This window comes from Helianthus annuus, chromosome 1 (assembly GCF_002127325.2).
Source record: "Helianthus annuus cultivar XRQ/B chromosome 1, HanXRQr2.0-SUNRISE, whole genome shotgun sequence".
In the NCBI taxonomy this organism is placed as follows: Eukaryota; Viridiplantae; Streptophyta; class Magnoliopsida; order Asterales; family Asteraceae; genus Helianthus; species Helianthus annuus.
This window is the reverse complement of record NC_035433.2, coordinates 41,341,790-41,355,293: the sequence shown is the minus strand read 5'-3', so window position 1 is coordinate 41,355,293 and position 13,504 is coordinate 41,341,790. Positions and strand designations below refer to the sequence as shown.

The following is a 13,504-nucleotide window of genomic DNA, read 5'->3' as shown; positions in this document are numbered from 1 at the left end:
GTTTTTGCCCAAATTTATTGGGTTTCCTCCTGAATTGGCGTATAGGCATTATTGCCTAGTGAAAACGGATATGATCGAGCGGTTCCGTTGGGGGCACGAAGATACTCCAATGATCCGTGAGTGATCCATATTTGTCGTTAAAAAAAAGGCACATTGGGGCTTAAAAATTTTTAGTTTTGGGTGTAGAAGTGATCAAAGGAAATTGTCAAGATGTGGTCAGATGCAAATAAGAAATAGACTCAGATTTGGGTGAATGTCAGAAAGGGGTTAAATAGGGGCTGATTCAGAAATTCATTACATTGGAGTTACTGTTTTATTATGCTCCAATCTCATAGTAGTGTACATAAAAAATTTCGGGTTACTTTGATAGTTCAAATCGGGTGAGGTTGGTCACATAATAAAACTAAAACTAACAAGCAACAATTTTGGGTGAGGTTGGTCGCATAATAAAATTAGAACTAACAAGCAAGAATTCAACAAACAACAAAACTAACCTCTGACTTTGAAGGAATCAATCAGGTTGTTCAATAAATATGAAGAAATCGCCCCAATTTCTTTTTTCTTCTTCTGACCTCAAAAATTAATATTGTTAACCATAAAAGATATACTTTGCAGGAAAGGTGTCACAAACTAAAAATAAATAAAAAAAAAAGACAAAAGGTTTGTCAAAATCAAAGTCTAAAATTTACAATCAAATTGTCTTGTAGCGTTCTTGTCGGTTAAGGCGTCGAAAAATCATCATAAAATATTTCCTACGAGTATTTTGCCTGTGAAATAATTTTATCAGAACGTTGATGAAAACCTGCATTTCCGACTAAATCCGATGAGATCCGTCTTCGAAAATAATCCAGTTTTTAGTAGTGCAAAACCCTTATGATCGATGTGCCCCAGATACGTAAATGGAACCCGGCCGGTTATGAAAAATAAAATAGTTTTATGTTATTAAGTTGGCTATAATAAACTATAGAACATTTAAAACTTAAGAGCTCAAAGTAAAAGAAAATGTATGCGATTAAATTAATAATCCACAACTAGCACAAAGTTTATAGTTAAGAGTTCAGCCACCACACTAAAACTCATCAGCAGCACCAATAAATCTTGATCAAACAATTTGAGAAATAATAGATACACACAATGTTTCCAGTTCATTAAGCATCTTCTCATACTCGTTTGCATTTGCAAGCGGACGAGTATTAAGACATTGACTTGCATTCGCTATCGCTTTATCAATCTTTTTCTTATCTTTGGTACGGATTTTTTTCTTGGAAGTTTTATGTATGGTCTTTATTTTGTTTTCCACGTCATAAATGTATTCCTCTAATGCATTTCGAGCAGAAACATTCTTCTTGTACTCTTGGTCCTCAAGTCTATACTTTTCAGCATCTTTTAGCATCTTATCAATCTCTTTGTCCGAAAGTCTTCCCTTGTCATTAGTGACTATCATTTTCTTTTTCAAACCAGTGGTTAGTTCCTCGCCCGAGCAACTCAAAATGCCATTTGCATCAATTTGGAAGACGACGTTTACTTTTGAATGACCCTTTGGTGCACGTGGGACAGCAACACTAAATGTCCCCAACCAATGATTGTATCTAGTCTGAGCTCTCTCACCCTGGTATACCACAATTTTTGCGGCACTTTGGTTGTCCTCACACGTAAAATAAATGCGCTCCTTCTTAGTTGGTATTGGAGTGTTTCTTGGAATCAAAACCGACATAGCTTCACCAAACACCTCCACACCAAGTGACAAAGGAGTGACATCCAAAAACACCAAGTTCTTAACTCTTTCGCTCATGTTTCCATGTAACTTTGCGGCAAGAATTGATGCACCGTATGCAACAGCCTCATCAGCATGGATCCTCTTAGAAAGCTCTTTCCCATTAAAGAAATCTTGTAGCAATTCTTGTACCTTGGGTATTCTAGTTGACCCACCAACAAGAACTACCTCATCTACAACTCTTTTATCCATCTTTGCATCACTCAAACAACTCTCTACTGTTTCTATGCACTTATTAAACAAGTCTGCATTTAGATTTTCAAACTTTGCACGCGTAATTCTTGTAGAAAAGTCAATACCCTGATGCAAACCATCAAGTTCGATGGTAGTTTGGGTAGTTGAAGAAAGTTCCCGCTTTGCTTTTTCACAAGCTACCCTTAGTCTTCCCACTGCTTTTGTATTCAATTTAATGTCACTCTTATGCTTTCGATCAAATTCCTTGATGAAATGGTCCACCATTTCATTATCAAAGTCTTGACCACCCAAATGAGTGTCCCCTGCTACAGCCTTCACTTCTATCTTGCCATTCTGGTCAATAGCTACGAGTGAGACATCAAACGTACCACCACCCAAATCGAAAATAAGCACATTCGTTACACAGGATATATCACGCGTCATGTCTAGTCCATATGCAATTGCAGCTGCTGTAGGCTCGTTAATTATTTGCAAAACATTAAGTCCAGCAACATAACCTGCATCCTTTGTCGCTTGGCGTTGTGAATCATTAAAATAAGCTGGTACTGTGATCACTGCATCTTCTATAGTCTTACCAAGGAATGCTTCAGCACTTTCTTTCATTTTTGCAAGAACCATGGATGAAATTTCTTCAGCAGAGAATTCCTTTTGTTCACCCTTGTATGTAACCACAATCTTGGGGGTGTTACTTGTCCCTTCTATGAGCTTAAAAGGCCACAACTTCATGTCTTTCTGCACTGTTGCATCACTGAATCTCTTACCAATCAACCGTTTAGCATCTAAATATCCAAGAATATGAAGTAATTACTATTGGTGGTAAAACCTTTTTTGCTGATTAGTTCAAATGGCTTAAAGCAAGACATATGATCATATAACCTACCAAAGATGGTGCAGGTAGGATTCATAGAGACCTGGTTCTTGGCACCTTCGCCTATTAGACGCTCAGTACTGGTGAAAGCCACACATGATGGGGTAATTCTATTACCAAGATCATTGGGTATAATTTCGACTTGCCCATGTTGCCAATATCCAACACAAGAATATGTTGTTCCAAGGTCAATACCAATAGCCGGTGCAACACCTCTTTTACTCTCAGGTTCTACTTTTTCTTCCATGATCTTTCAATTGGAAGTGAATGAAACCTATGACAAGACGAGTAAGTTATTAGTTTTAATATCTACATTATTATACCTTCTGCCATATTATTTATGTTACTTTACAGTAAACTATATATAAGGTTTAGAGTACACATTCAGTGATAAGAATGAAAAAGCGTTTTTGCAATATTAAGCTTCAGTAGGAACATCTTTATTTTTGTCATAAAGATCATATTATCATTTTGCTAGAGAGCTCTGATCTGACAAACACACAAAATTAACTCACTTGTCAGTTTAAGTAACTGTCCACACGGTCGCAATTATCTGTGGCAAATTAAAAACGGTCACAAGATGAGATCCGCATTTTCAGTCACAATCGGGTCACAAAATGCAACCGATTTGCGATTAAAAAGATTGTCGCAACCGTTTTTCTCAATTACGCATTCTTGCTCTTGCAACAAAAGGCAAACTTATAGGATCGTATTAATTTTTATGGAAACTGGATTTTAATAATCTTACCTTTAGGCGGTTGGCCAATAGGGCTGCAAACGAACCAAAATAACATGAACAAGTCCTTGGTCGTGTTCATTTGTTAAGGATATACATCTGTTCACGAATAGTTCATGAACGCTTACCAAACAAGATTTTATGTTCGTCGTCATTCATTAAGGAAATGAACGTACGTGTTCGTTTTTGTTCGTTTGTTATTTAGGTACCCTACAGAAACTACACAAACGAACGTTCATGAACGCACACAAACACAAACGGGCGTTCATGAACACACATGAACACAAACGAAGACCAATAGGTGTTCATGAACATAAACAAACACAAATGTCATCTATATTAAATTTCGAATATGATTAGCATCAAAGACACTAAGTGGATCCACTTCGTCTATCACTTCCGTCAATCACATACCGTAGCTAAATCAGATGATACAAGACCGGTGCTGAACTGAGCTAAACATAAAGTTGATATGTGTTGAAGCCCATCCGAACGGATGGACATCAGGTCCATTCGGACGGATGCATCATGTTCATCCGGATTGCTTTAAAGGTTCAGTCCATCCGTCCGGATGGAGGTCCATCCGTCCAGATGGAGGTCCATCCGTCCGGATGGAGGCCATCCGCTGGCATGTTTGATCCGGATGGAGTCTGCCTATAAATAGGAGTGTAGGGTCTTGTCATTTGATAACTTTTGGAGACTAGAGTAGGGAAGCTCTGTTCATTTGATTTCGTGGTTTTTTATTGTCACAATATCAATAGAAATCAGTTTATACTTACATATTTGTGTTTGATCCACACACGTGATTGGATTCCGCACAACTTACGTGTTCGTACGCATTCAACGGTAAAGGAATCGATCCAGGATTCGAATCCACAAGCGGTATCAGAGCGGGTGATTGTTTGCACGGATTGAAGACACGAAGATTCAAGCTTCTTCATCAGATTAAGAGCTCAAATCGTCATTTTCTACTCACATTTTCTTCTACTCATCTTCTACACTTTATTTTTTAAACTTAAAACTCAGATCTACATAGTTTCCATCGTTAAAATTGGCTAAATTTTTTATATGTAGTGTGAAAAAGGTTTTTGAACAATCCTTCAAAGTTTCAGATCAAAATTCAAACAAATTCATACTCAAATCAGTGAAAAACTATGAAAAACGAAACTTGTTTCTTCGCAGCATAGCTTCGTACGAAGCCACACGTCCAGCTTCGTATGAACTCATTCAAAAATTGTGATTTTTCAGATTCTAGCTTCGTACGAAGCCACACGTCTAGCTTCATAGGAACCCACTAAAAAATAGTGATATTTCAAATTCTAGTTTAGTATGAACCCAGAGTTTATAAGCTTTGTATGAACCCGGTATCATAGCTTCGTACGAACCTAAAGTGTTTGTTATTAATTTTCAAATTTAATCAAGTGTTTGATTGTGTGTTTGCAGGAAATCATGGCCGAAGAATTCCATAACACATTTTACAAAGCATATACTTCCGAGTCATCCGAAACAACAACTGTTACACCAAAAAGTATTTCAAAAGCTACAAATGACAATATAAAACATGAAAACTTTTATGGAACTCATTGAGAGTAAAAGCTGAGGAAGGAAAGCAAATTAAAAAGAACAAAATTTCATTGCTTAAAAAGGAATTTGATTTGTTTGATAGTATCAAACGTGAAACAGTGAGACAAATGATTGAGAGATTTTGTCATTTGAAAGATGAACTTGATAGGTTTGGGATAACAAAAACTCGAGAAGAAACTATTGACAAAGTTATCGAGGCCTTACCACGTTCAGATCATTGGCAAACATTTGTCTTCGTATTGAAAAATGATGTATTGTTTGATGAGATTACTTTGGATACATTGATAGAAAAGATTGAAAGTCATGAGCTCGAATTGCAAAAACAGAACAAAATGAGCAGTTCTACCTATCAGCAAAATGTGGGTCTTTACTACAAAGGAAGCTTACCTTCAACCAATCAGTCACCAAAACCTGGTACAGCTTTTACCATCGAAAAGTCAAAGGATTCAAAGAAAGGTAGTTCATCAAGTTATAATCCAGGTTATCATTCCTCCTCAACGACATCAAATACAGAAGGACCCGAAGAGATTCATTGCAACATTTCTTTGAAGTTGAAAAATTCTCCTACATTGAGTATCAATGCTGCTAAACAACAAATAAGTTTCTTCGCATCAATTCTGGAGTCATATGAGAGTCTGGTAGCAGGGAGAATCGGAAATCCCGAACTAACAAAAGAAGATTATGACCAAATAGACCCGGAGGAGATGGAACTCATTGATATTAGATGGTGTTTAGCAAGCGACATTAGAAGAGCTCAGTGTTTTATGGAGATAACTGGCAGACAAGATCATGGAGGTTTGCTAAACACAAAGCTAGGTTTTGACAAGTCGAAAGTCACATGTTTCCATTGTAAACAGAAGGGTCATTTTAAAAGAGAATGTGTGAACCGGGAAGTAGCTGATCATAGCAATCCATTTCATGATGATTATTACAAAAAGGCCATTTATCATAAAAACAGTGAGCATACGTCTAGAGCAAATCTAAAACAAATCACTGAAGGTTCATCAAAAGATAAAACACAAGCTTTAGTGACGGTTAATGATGATAAACCCAAGACATTTCATGATGACGAAGGGTTTAACTGGAGAAATACATAAAGGATGAAAAAAGAGCGTTGGTTGCTGAGGTGAAAGAGAGAACGAAAGAAGAAATATTGCAAGAGAAAACATACGGAGAAAGTCATTTTGTAGATTGCAGAATATAAGAAATGCAAAAAGAGGACAAAGAAGCTAGAAGCTGCAGAAGATGGGACAAGAAAAGAAAATGTTATATCAATCGAAAAGGAGATCCGATTGTTGATAAATCCAAGGTGGTGTATGATGATGTACTTGCCGTCATTCCTTTGTCTGGCAAATATTATTCAAAGAAAGTTGTAGATAAAGATTATCTCAAGAAGCTAGATAAGCTAATCAGGGGTGTAATGACAGCAAGTTTGAGTCAAAGAGATGAATAAAAAATGAAGAAGAGTGTTGAGAAGATGGTGGATGAGTTGAAAGAAACAGCAGGTAAAGAAGATGGTGAAGGTGAAGAGATAGAAGAAGAGGTAAAGGAAGAAGAAACTGGTAAAGAAAAATAGGAGAAAGTTGATGAGAAGTTGGTTGGTGAAGCTGATTCTGGTGAAGCTGATTCTGGTGAAGCTGTTGCTGAAGAACAGCAGGAGAAGGTAGAAGATCAGAAGCAGAAGGCAAAAGAAGCCGAAGTGCCAACTATCGAGGTATTAACTAAACCTGAATCTTCTGAAGTATTAAATAAAACTGTTGAATAGTGCAAGAAATGCATGGAAACGTGCAGAGCTTTTACTAAAAAAGATGAAAAATTTGTAGAAATTGAAAAGTATGAAATTTCAAAATTTGCTAGGAAGAGCAAGAAGTCTTTCTATAACAAACCTAGTTACAAAAAGAGGAACATGAAGGATGGGTTGGGTTATAAAAGTCATCAAAACAAAAACAAACGATTTGAAAAGCCAAATCTTCAGAAAAAGACGAATTTTTTTCATGGAACAAGTTCTGATGAAGAGAAAGAACTCCAATTTAGATGACAGTCTAATGAAGAGTTCTATGCTCAGAAGAAACAACAACAGCAGGTTAAAGATGTTTCAAAGAGAACATGCTTTAAATGTGATCAAATTGGACATATTGGGCACAAGTGTCCAAACCTGTTGTTGTTGAACAAAAGAGACAGCAAACTGAGGTTGTTAAACAGAAGTCAACCAAGTTTAAATCACAAAAAACTTGGAAACCGAAATCAAAGACACCCAGAGTTGAGTCTAAACAGATTTGGAAACAAAAGGTTGATTTTTCAAAGCCAAAACAAACTTTGAAACTAAAAATATTCAAGTCTGAACCAAAACAAATCTGGAAACGAAAAATTGATTCAAGATTGTATCAAAGGAAGGTTTCAAAAGGTCAAATTTGGGTGGCAAAAAAACAAACGACTTCTATGAATGAAAATGTTTTTTGAGAAAAATGAAAGAAATTATCCAGTTTTACCTGGAAAGATACATGTTCAGTTACCCGAGTCAAAGCAGGCTTGGGTTGCTTTGTTTAAATAATTGAGTTAATTGTATGTGCAGGTGCTCCTGAAGACAATAGAATGTCAAATCAAGGAGAGGAGCAACCTGGCACGAGAGGAGGCTGATCCCTGCAACTGAAACAGAGAGTTTCTTTGTTTCTGTACATAAATAAACCATAAATCAAAAACCCTAAAAAATTGAAAAATTTAAAATCCAAAAGTATGTTTTTATTTTGTCAAAAATTAAAAACTGAAAAAATATGTTTTGTTTTCAAAATTTGTTAAAAATCAAAAATTTGAAAAAAAACTGTTGATTGAAGATGCCGAAACCCTCACGGCTGAACAAACATGATTATTTCACAATTGAACATGGTTTTAACATTGTTAAAAATCAATGTGTTGTAAATCATGGGGGTACTTTCTAAAAAACAGAGCATGTGAAGCAGAAAACGGATGGCGAGACAAGGCTATCTACATCGGGTTGTCAAATTTTCTTAAATGTTTTGAATTTTAGGGGGAGTAAAAACTTTGAAAATAAAAAACATTTGAAAATTTGAAAAAAAAAAGCCAAAAACAATAGAAAATGAAAAAGAGTTTTTGTGTAAAAAGAGGAAATGTCAGTAGACAATCACAGCACGCTAAAGAAATGGAAAGTTAAAAGTGATAAACGGTCTCATTGATGATATGCCAGTAGGTTTTTACACATTTAGTAGATTGATTTCGAAATATAAACCTAAATTTCAATATACTTGCTTATCTCATGGGAAACATCTCTCAGATACATGGGTAACCCCGAAATCTCGTTTGAGAGGTTGCCTGATTCTAAGATACTAGGTCTTTATACTGTTTGATATATGGGGTATTATACCAGGTCTTCTTCTGATTTTGCGTCAGTAATGGCCTAGACCTCGTATAATACTTTATGCGCTTTAAAAGCTTTCTCTCTACATAAAAATTGTAAAATATCGAAAGATGTAATTCAACTGCAGTTGTAAAGAAGATCCCTAAGTGGGACACACCTCAAGTCAAGCCTTCATCTCTTTGACTGAACGGTAGTTCGTACCTGAGCTCTCAAGGTCTCGCACTAACCCAGAGTACAAATATCAGTATAGTATATTCACGTGTAAGACTGAATCTAGGGATACTTGATACAGGAGTATATTCTGAGGGGGGGGGGGGGCACGCGAATAAGTAAAGTACTTAAAACACTAATCTCCTATCTCGGAACAATTAAAATTTATGTGAGAATTTAAATAGATTAGTATACTGACAATCTAAGTGAATCGTTTAGAACTTAAAGTGTTTATAGCTCAATGGTACTAGTAATTTATCATAAACTGATATGATCCTCTAACACAAACTCAAACAAAAATATTGTCTGTAAATATTTCTTTACTGCTTTATGTTTCAGAAAAAATAGAAAAATCACAAGAAGGTTTTTGAAGTGTTTTAGCATAAACTTTGAAAAACTTAAAAAAAATGTTTCTATTTTATTTTCGGTAACCGATGTCTGATAGCTGAGTTTCAAAATTTGAGTATGCTGAACATGTTTCTGAAAATAAACAAGTTCATTAATTTGAAACTTGAAGTTTTACTTGAAAAAAATTTTAAAAAATAGTTTGTAAAATCTCCAAGGTCATTAATTTGGACTTGGATGATTATTTGATAAAAGTTTTGGATGTCTTAACCGTCATATTTTGATACTTAGAGTCAGGTTTCGATCTTGATTTTACATTGTCAAATACTTGAAGTTGTTTGATAGAGGGAGAAGAGTCAGGAAATTCTGGAAAATTATATATTGTTACATCTATACTTAGAGCCAGATTACTTACTGATTCTGAATATATGTGTTTAAGGGCCAGGCAATCGTTCTTGGGAAATCTTAAATAGTTTTAAAATTGTTAAATTGGAGCCAGATCACAATTTTTTTGTGAAAAAACGATGTCCTATGCAATCACATATTTGAAATGCTCTCCATGATTAAATGTTTAGAGCTAGATTTTCGATGATTACTGATCTTTAATTGTTAAATATCTCACAAATAGTTTGAGTTTTTTAAGATAGAAAAGCCAGATTACGATCCTGATAGCTGAGGCTAAGGGGGAGCCTGAAGACGAGCTCAAAGCAAGGGGGAGCTTGCATTCAAAGAACCAGGGAACTAACTATCCTGGAGGAGCTTGTGGAGATACCAGGTGTCGATCCTTAAAAGCACGGAAGCTTAAAGCAAGGTGGAGCCTGAAGTTCGAGTTAATCGAAAGGGGAAGCAGCTGAAGCTGGAACAGATCCAAGGGGAGTCTGTTAGAGTGAAGGGAGAGTCTATGTTACTGAAAATGTCAACATTTCTGGAAGATTCAGAGAGAGACAAAAAGCTACGAGATTGACTGCAAAAGGGGGAGTCTGTGAGTGCACAATGTCTATCACTTCCGTCAATCACGTACCGTAGCTTAGTCAGATGATACAAGATCAGTGCTGAACTGAGCTAAACATAAAGTTGATATGTGTTGAAGCCCATCCGAACGGATGGACATCAGATCCATTCGGACGGATGCATCATGTTCATGCGGATTGCTTTAAAGGTTCAATCGTCCATCCGTCCGGATGGAGGCCATCCGCTGGCATGTTTGATCCGGATGGAGTCTGCCTAGAAATAGGAGTGTAGGGTCTTGTCATTTGATAACTTTTAGAGACTAGAGTGAGGAAACTCTGTTCATTTGATTTGGTGGTTTTGTATTGTCAATATATCAATAGAAAACAGTTTATAATTACATATTTGTGTTTGATCCACACACGCGATTGAATTCCGCACAACTTAGTGTTCGTACGCATTCAACGGTAAAGGAATCGATCCAGGATTCGAATCCACGCGTACCCAACTTATGCCCAAGGTGGGCGGGCGCACCCCTTGAAGAAAAATTAAGTGCTAAATTCCCAGTAAAATCTTGACCACACCCCTTGGAAAATCACCATCGCACCCCTTGAATTTTTTTTTAAATACAACCTAATTAACTTTCTACTTAACCCAATTAACTTTCTCTTAACTTTAAGCCTAATAAACACTCCGTAACCTAACTCACCACCCTTTCCCCTTATGTCGCCCCGCTCTTTTTTTGTGATCCCAGGCCCACGACACCAACAACAACGCACAACATGACTTCATCAGGCAGCAGCACCAACTTCGGATTCCGCTGGAGAATAGTAAATTATGGCCACCAAACTCACAAAAACAGCATCTTCATCAATCTTTCCAGGTATGATTCCATTATTTTGTTTTCTTGTTTTATTTGGATTTTTTGGAGAAATAAAATTGTTAAAAAATTTTAAAATTTTAGTTGTCTTGTTGTTTTTTGAAACTTTAGTTGGTTGATTTTGTTGTTTTAGTTAAAATTTAGTGTGTTTAAATGGTTAGTTACAATGAATCAACAATTAAAACTAGGGCTTGATTTTAAAGTTAAAAATTATAAAGTCTGGTGATGATTGTTTAAGTGTTTAGTGTTAAAAACTAGTTGTATATATTATATAGAGAAAGACTTGTTTAGAAAAGTAGCTCTAAATTATGTTTGTATAGATTTTAAAAACTAAAAACTCATAGGGCGACATTTTAAATATGTTTGTAACAACGTTTGACGTATTTTTGATGATTATATAAATTTTAGCTTGATATTCTTTTGTTTTACATGACCCGAACCGACCCGATATGAACCGATTTTTTTTTTTCATATACATAATGGCCTAAAATCTTTAAAAATATTCCGCACTCTCATGAAAAAAATCTTGGGTCCGCCATTGTACCAACCTAATTATCTAAACATAGTTAAGTACTTAACATAAACTTTACATAATTCTGAAATATAAAAGTAACACAAAATAGTGTCTCAGAAAGCTTGATCTTAAACGATGGCGATTGGCGGATGTACGATGAAGGAGGTAGTGGCGCTAGGTCAATGGTGAAGGGAGCGGGATCGGAAATTTGGAATAGTGCTAATGCAGAATAAACAAATGCTTAGTGTTTGTAATTTCATTTGTTTATTTGTGTGGGATCTTGGGTAATAAAGTAATACATAACATAAATAAAAATAAATGAATATCAATATATATACGTTAAGTGGGTAGGGATCGTGTACGTTAAGTATGAGAAGTGTATTATAACCCTATATATAACACTATATAACACCATATAAACACCGTATAACACTACGTAACACCATATAACACCATATAACACTATGTAACACTATATAACACTATATAACAAATATAACACTATACATCTATCATACACATGCTATCAGACAAAATATAGTGTTATATTTGTTATATAGTGTTATATAGTGTTACATAGTATTATATGGTGCTATATGGTGTTACATAGTGTTATACAGTATTTATATGGTGTTATATAGTGTTATAATACACATCTCACACTTCTGGATTAATGTACAGGATCCTCTATCTACGTTGAGTAATAAAATATACCATAAATATATATATAAAAATTAAAAAACCCTAAACACAAACGAACACGAACGAATACAAACGAACATGTTACTGAAAGTTATATAACGAATATAAACGAACGAACGCAGCCCCTGTTCATGTCCGTTTATTTAACAGAATGAACAAATTTTTTTTCTTCGTGTTCGTTCATTTATTAAACGAACACAAACGGACTTCCCGACGAACGGTTGATAAACAGTTTGCTGAAAGTTCAGTTGTTTCCCGCTCTATTGGCCAATAATAATCTTACCCTAAAATATCATCACTGGCAGTCCACCTTTGAAAAAATATTCTTACTCAACGTCCAATATAAAAACTTAACGTGAATTTTAAACTAATGTTTTGAGGCTTTTGATCAGAATGAGGATACGAGTCAATTGATATAAAACTTACCTCGAAATTGTGCTCCAAACGGCTTAAATTTTGATCAGAATGAGGATATGAATTTTTTTTTTCAAGAACAAATCGGTCACAAAGCGGACAAAAAAAATAAAATGTCCCTTAATAAGAACGGCCCTAATAATTAGGTTTGCAAGCTTCTAGTTAACATATTGTTTAATGTCTTGAACGTGATAACTAATTTTCTGTAGTAGAGGTTTTGGTATATAGGTTTCACTTATGGATATTGAAGTGTTAAGAGGACTAAACTGAAAATCTGTTAGAAGCTTAATTTAAAACACACACAAGATGACTTCTTTTATAGTGAAATAAATTCTAACATAATTTTCTTTGTACAGAAGACTGACCAAATTTTTAACGATTGATCCGTTAGTCTTGCATCTCCTGCAAAGCGAATAGGTTAACGGAAAGGATTGATTCAGGCATGGAATAACCAAAGAACTAAAGATCTATGTAATTGGAACTGGAAGTTACTCAACTAAATAAAAAAGTATTGTACTCAACATCTCACCTGTTATGAATGAAAATCAAAGCAAGAGGACAGCATATGAATCCAACTATTTACATCCTTCCATATATATAGAGAGAATAACATTACGTACCAAACAAGAAGTTTCATCAATTATTTATTTCAAAGACTTTGGATGCTTTCTTATACAACTTCATTGAAGTTACCAAAAGCATATGGTACATCGTCATTGCGTGTCAATATTTGTTATTTTGTTCCATTCTAGTAGAATATATCAATTTTGTATTTATCTAAAAGACTTGTGTTCATGTTTACTTAATTCCATGTTAAGAATTGTTAGTAAACTAGTGAGTTATAAGCTTAAGAGTTCATTTATGCAATTTACATATACCGTTGCATTTTGACTTTTAAATTAAGCATGCTTGACCCGTCATTTCACTTACTTAACGTGATTATCGGAGGGTATGATTATAG

General features: G+C 35.2%; 1 protein-coding gene across 1 annotated transcript; it reads right to left on the bottom strand.

The window, feature by feature from the left end:
* Positions 1-993: 993 nt before the first annotated feature.
* On the bottom strand, positions 994-13,178 carry LOC110864550 (heat shock cognate 70 kDa protein). Its single transcript, XM_022113656.2, has 4 exons — positions 13,073-13,178; positions 12,909-12,945; positions 2,850-3,111; positions 994-2,748 (listed from the first exon to the last, which is right to left on the bottom strand). Exons 3-4 carry the CDS (start codon positions 3,082-3,084, stop codon positions 1,103-1,105), a joined length of 1,881 nt encoding a protein of 626 aa, XP_021969348.1. The 5' UTR covers positions 3,085-3,111; positions 12,909-12,945; positions 13,073-13,178; the 3' UTR covers positions 994-1,102.
* Between the last annotated feature and the right edge of the window lie 326 nt (positions 13,179-13,504).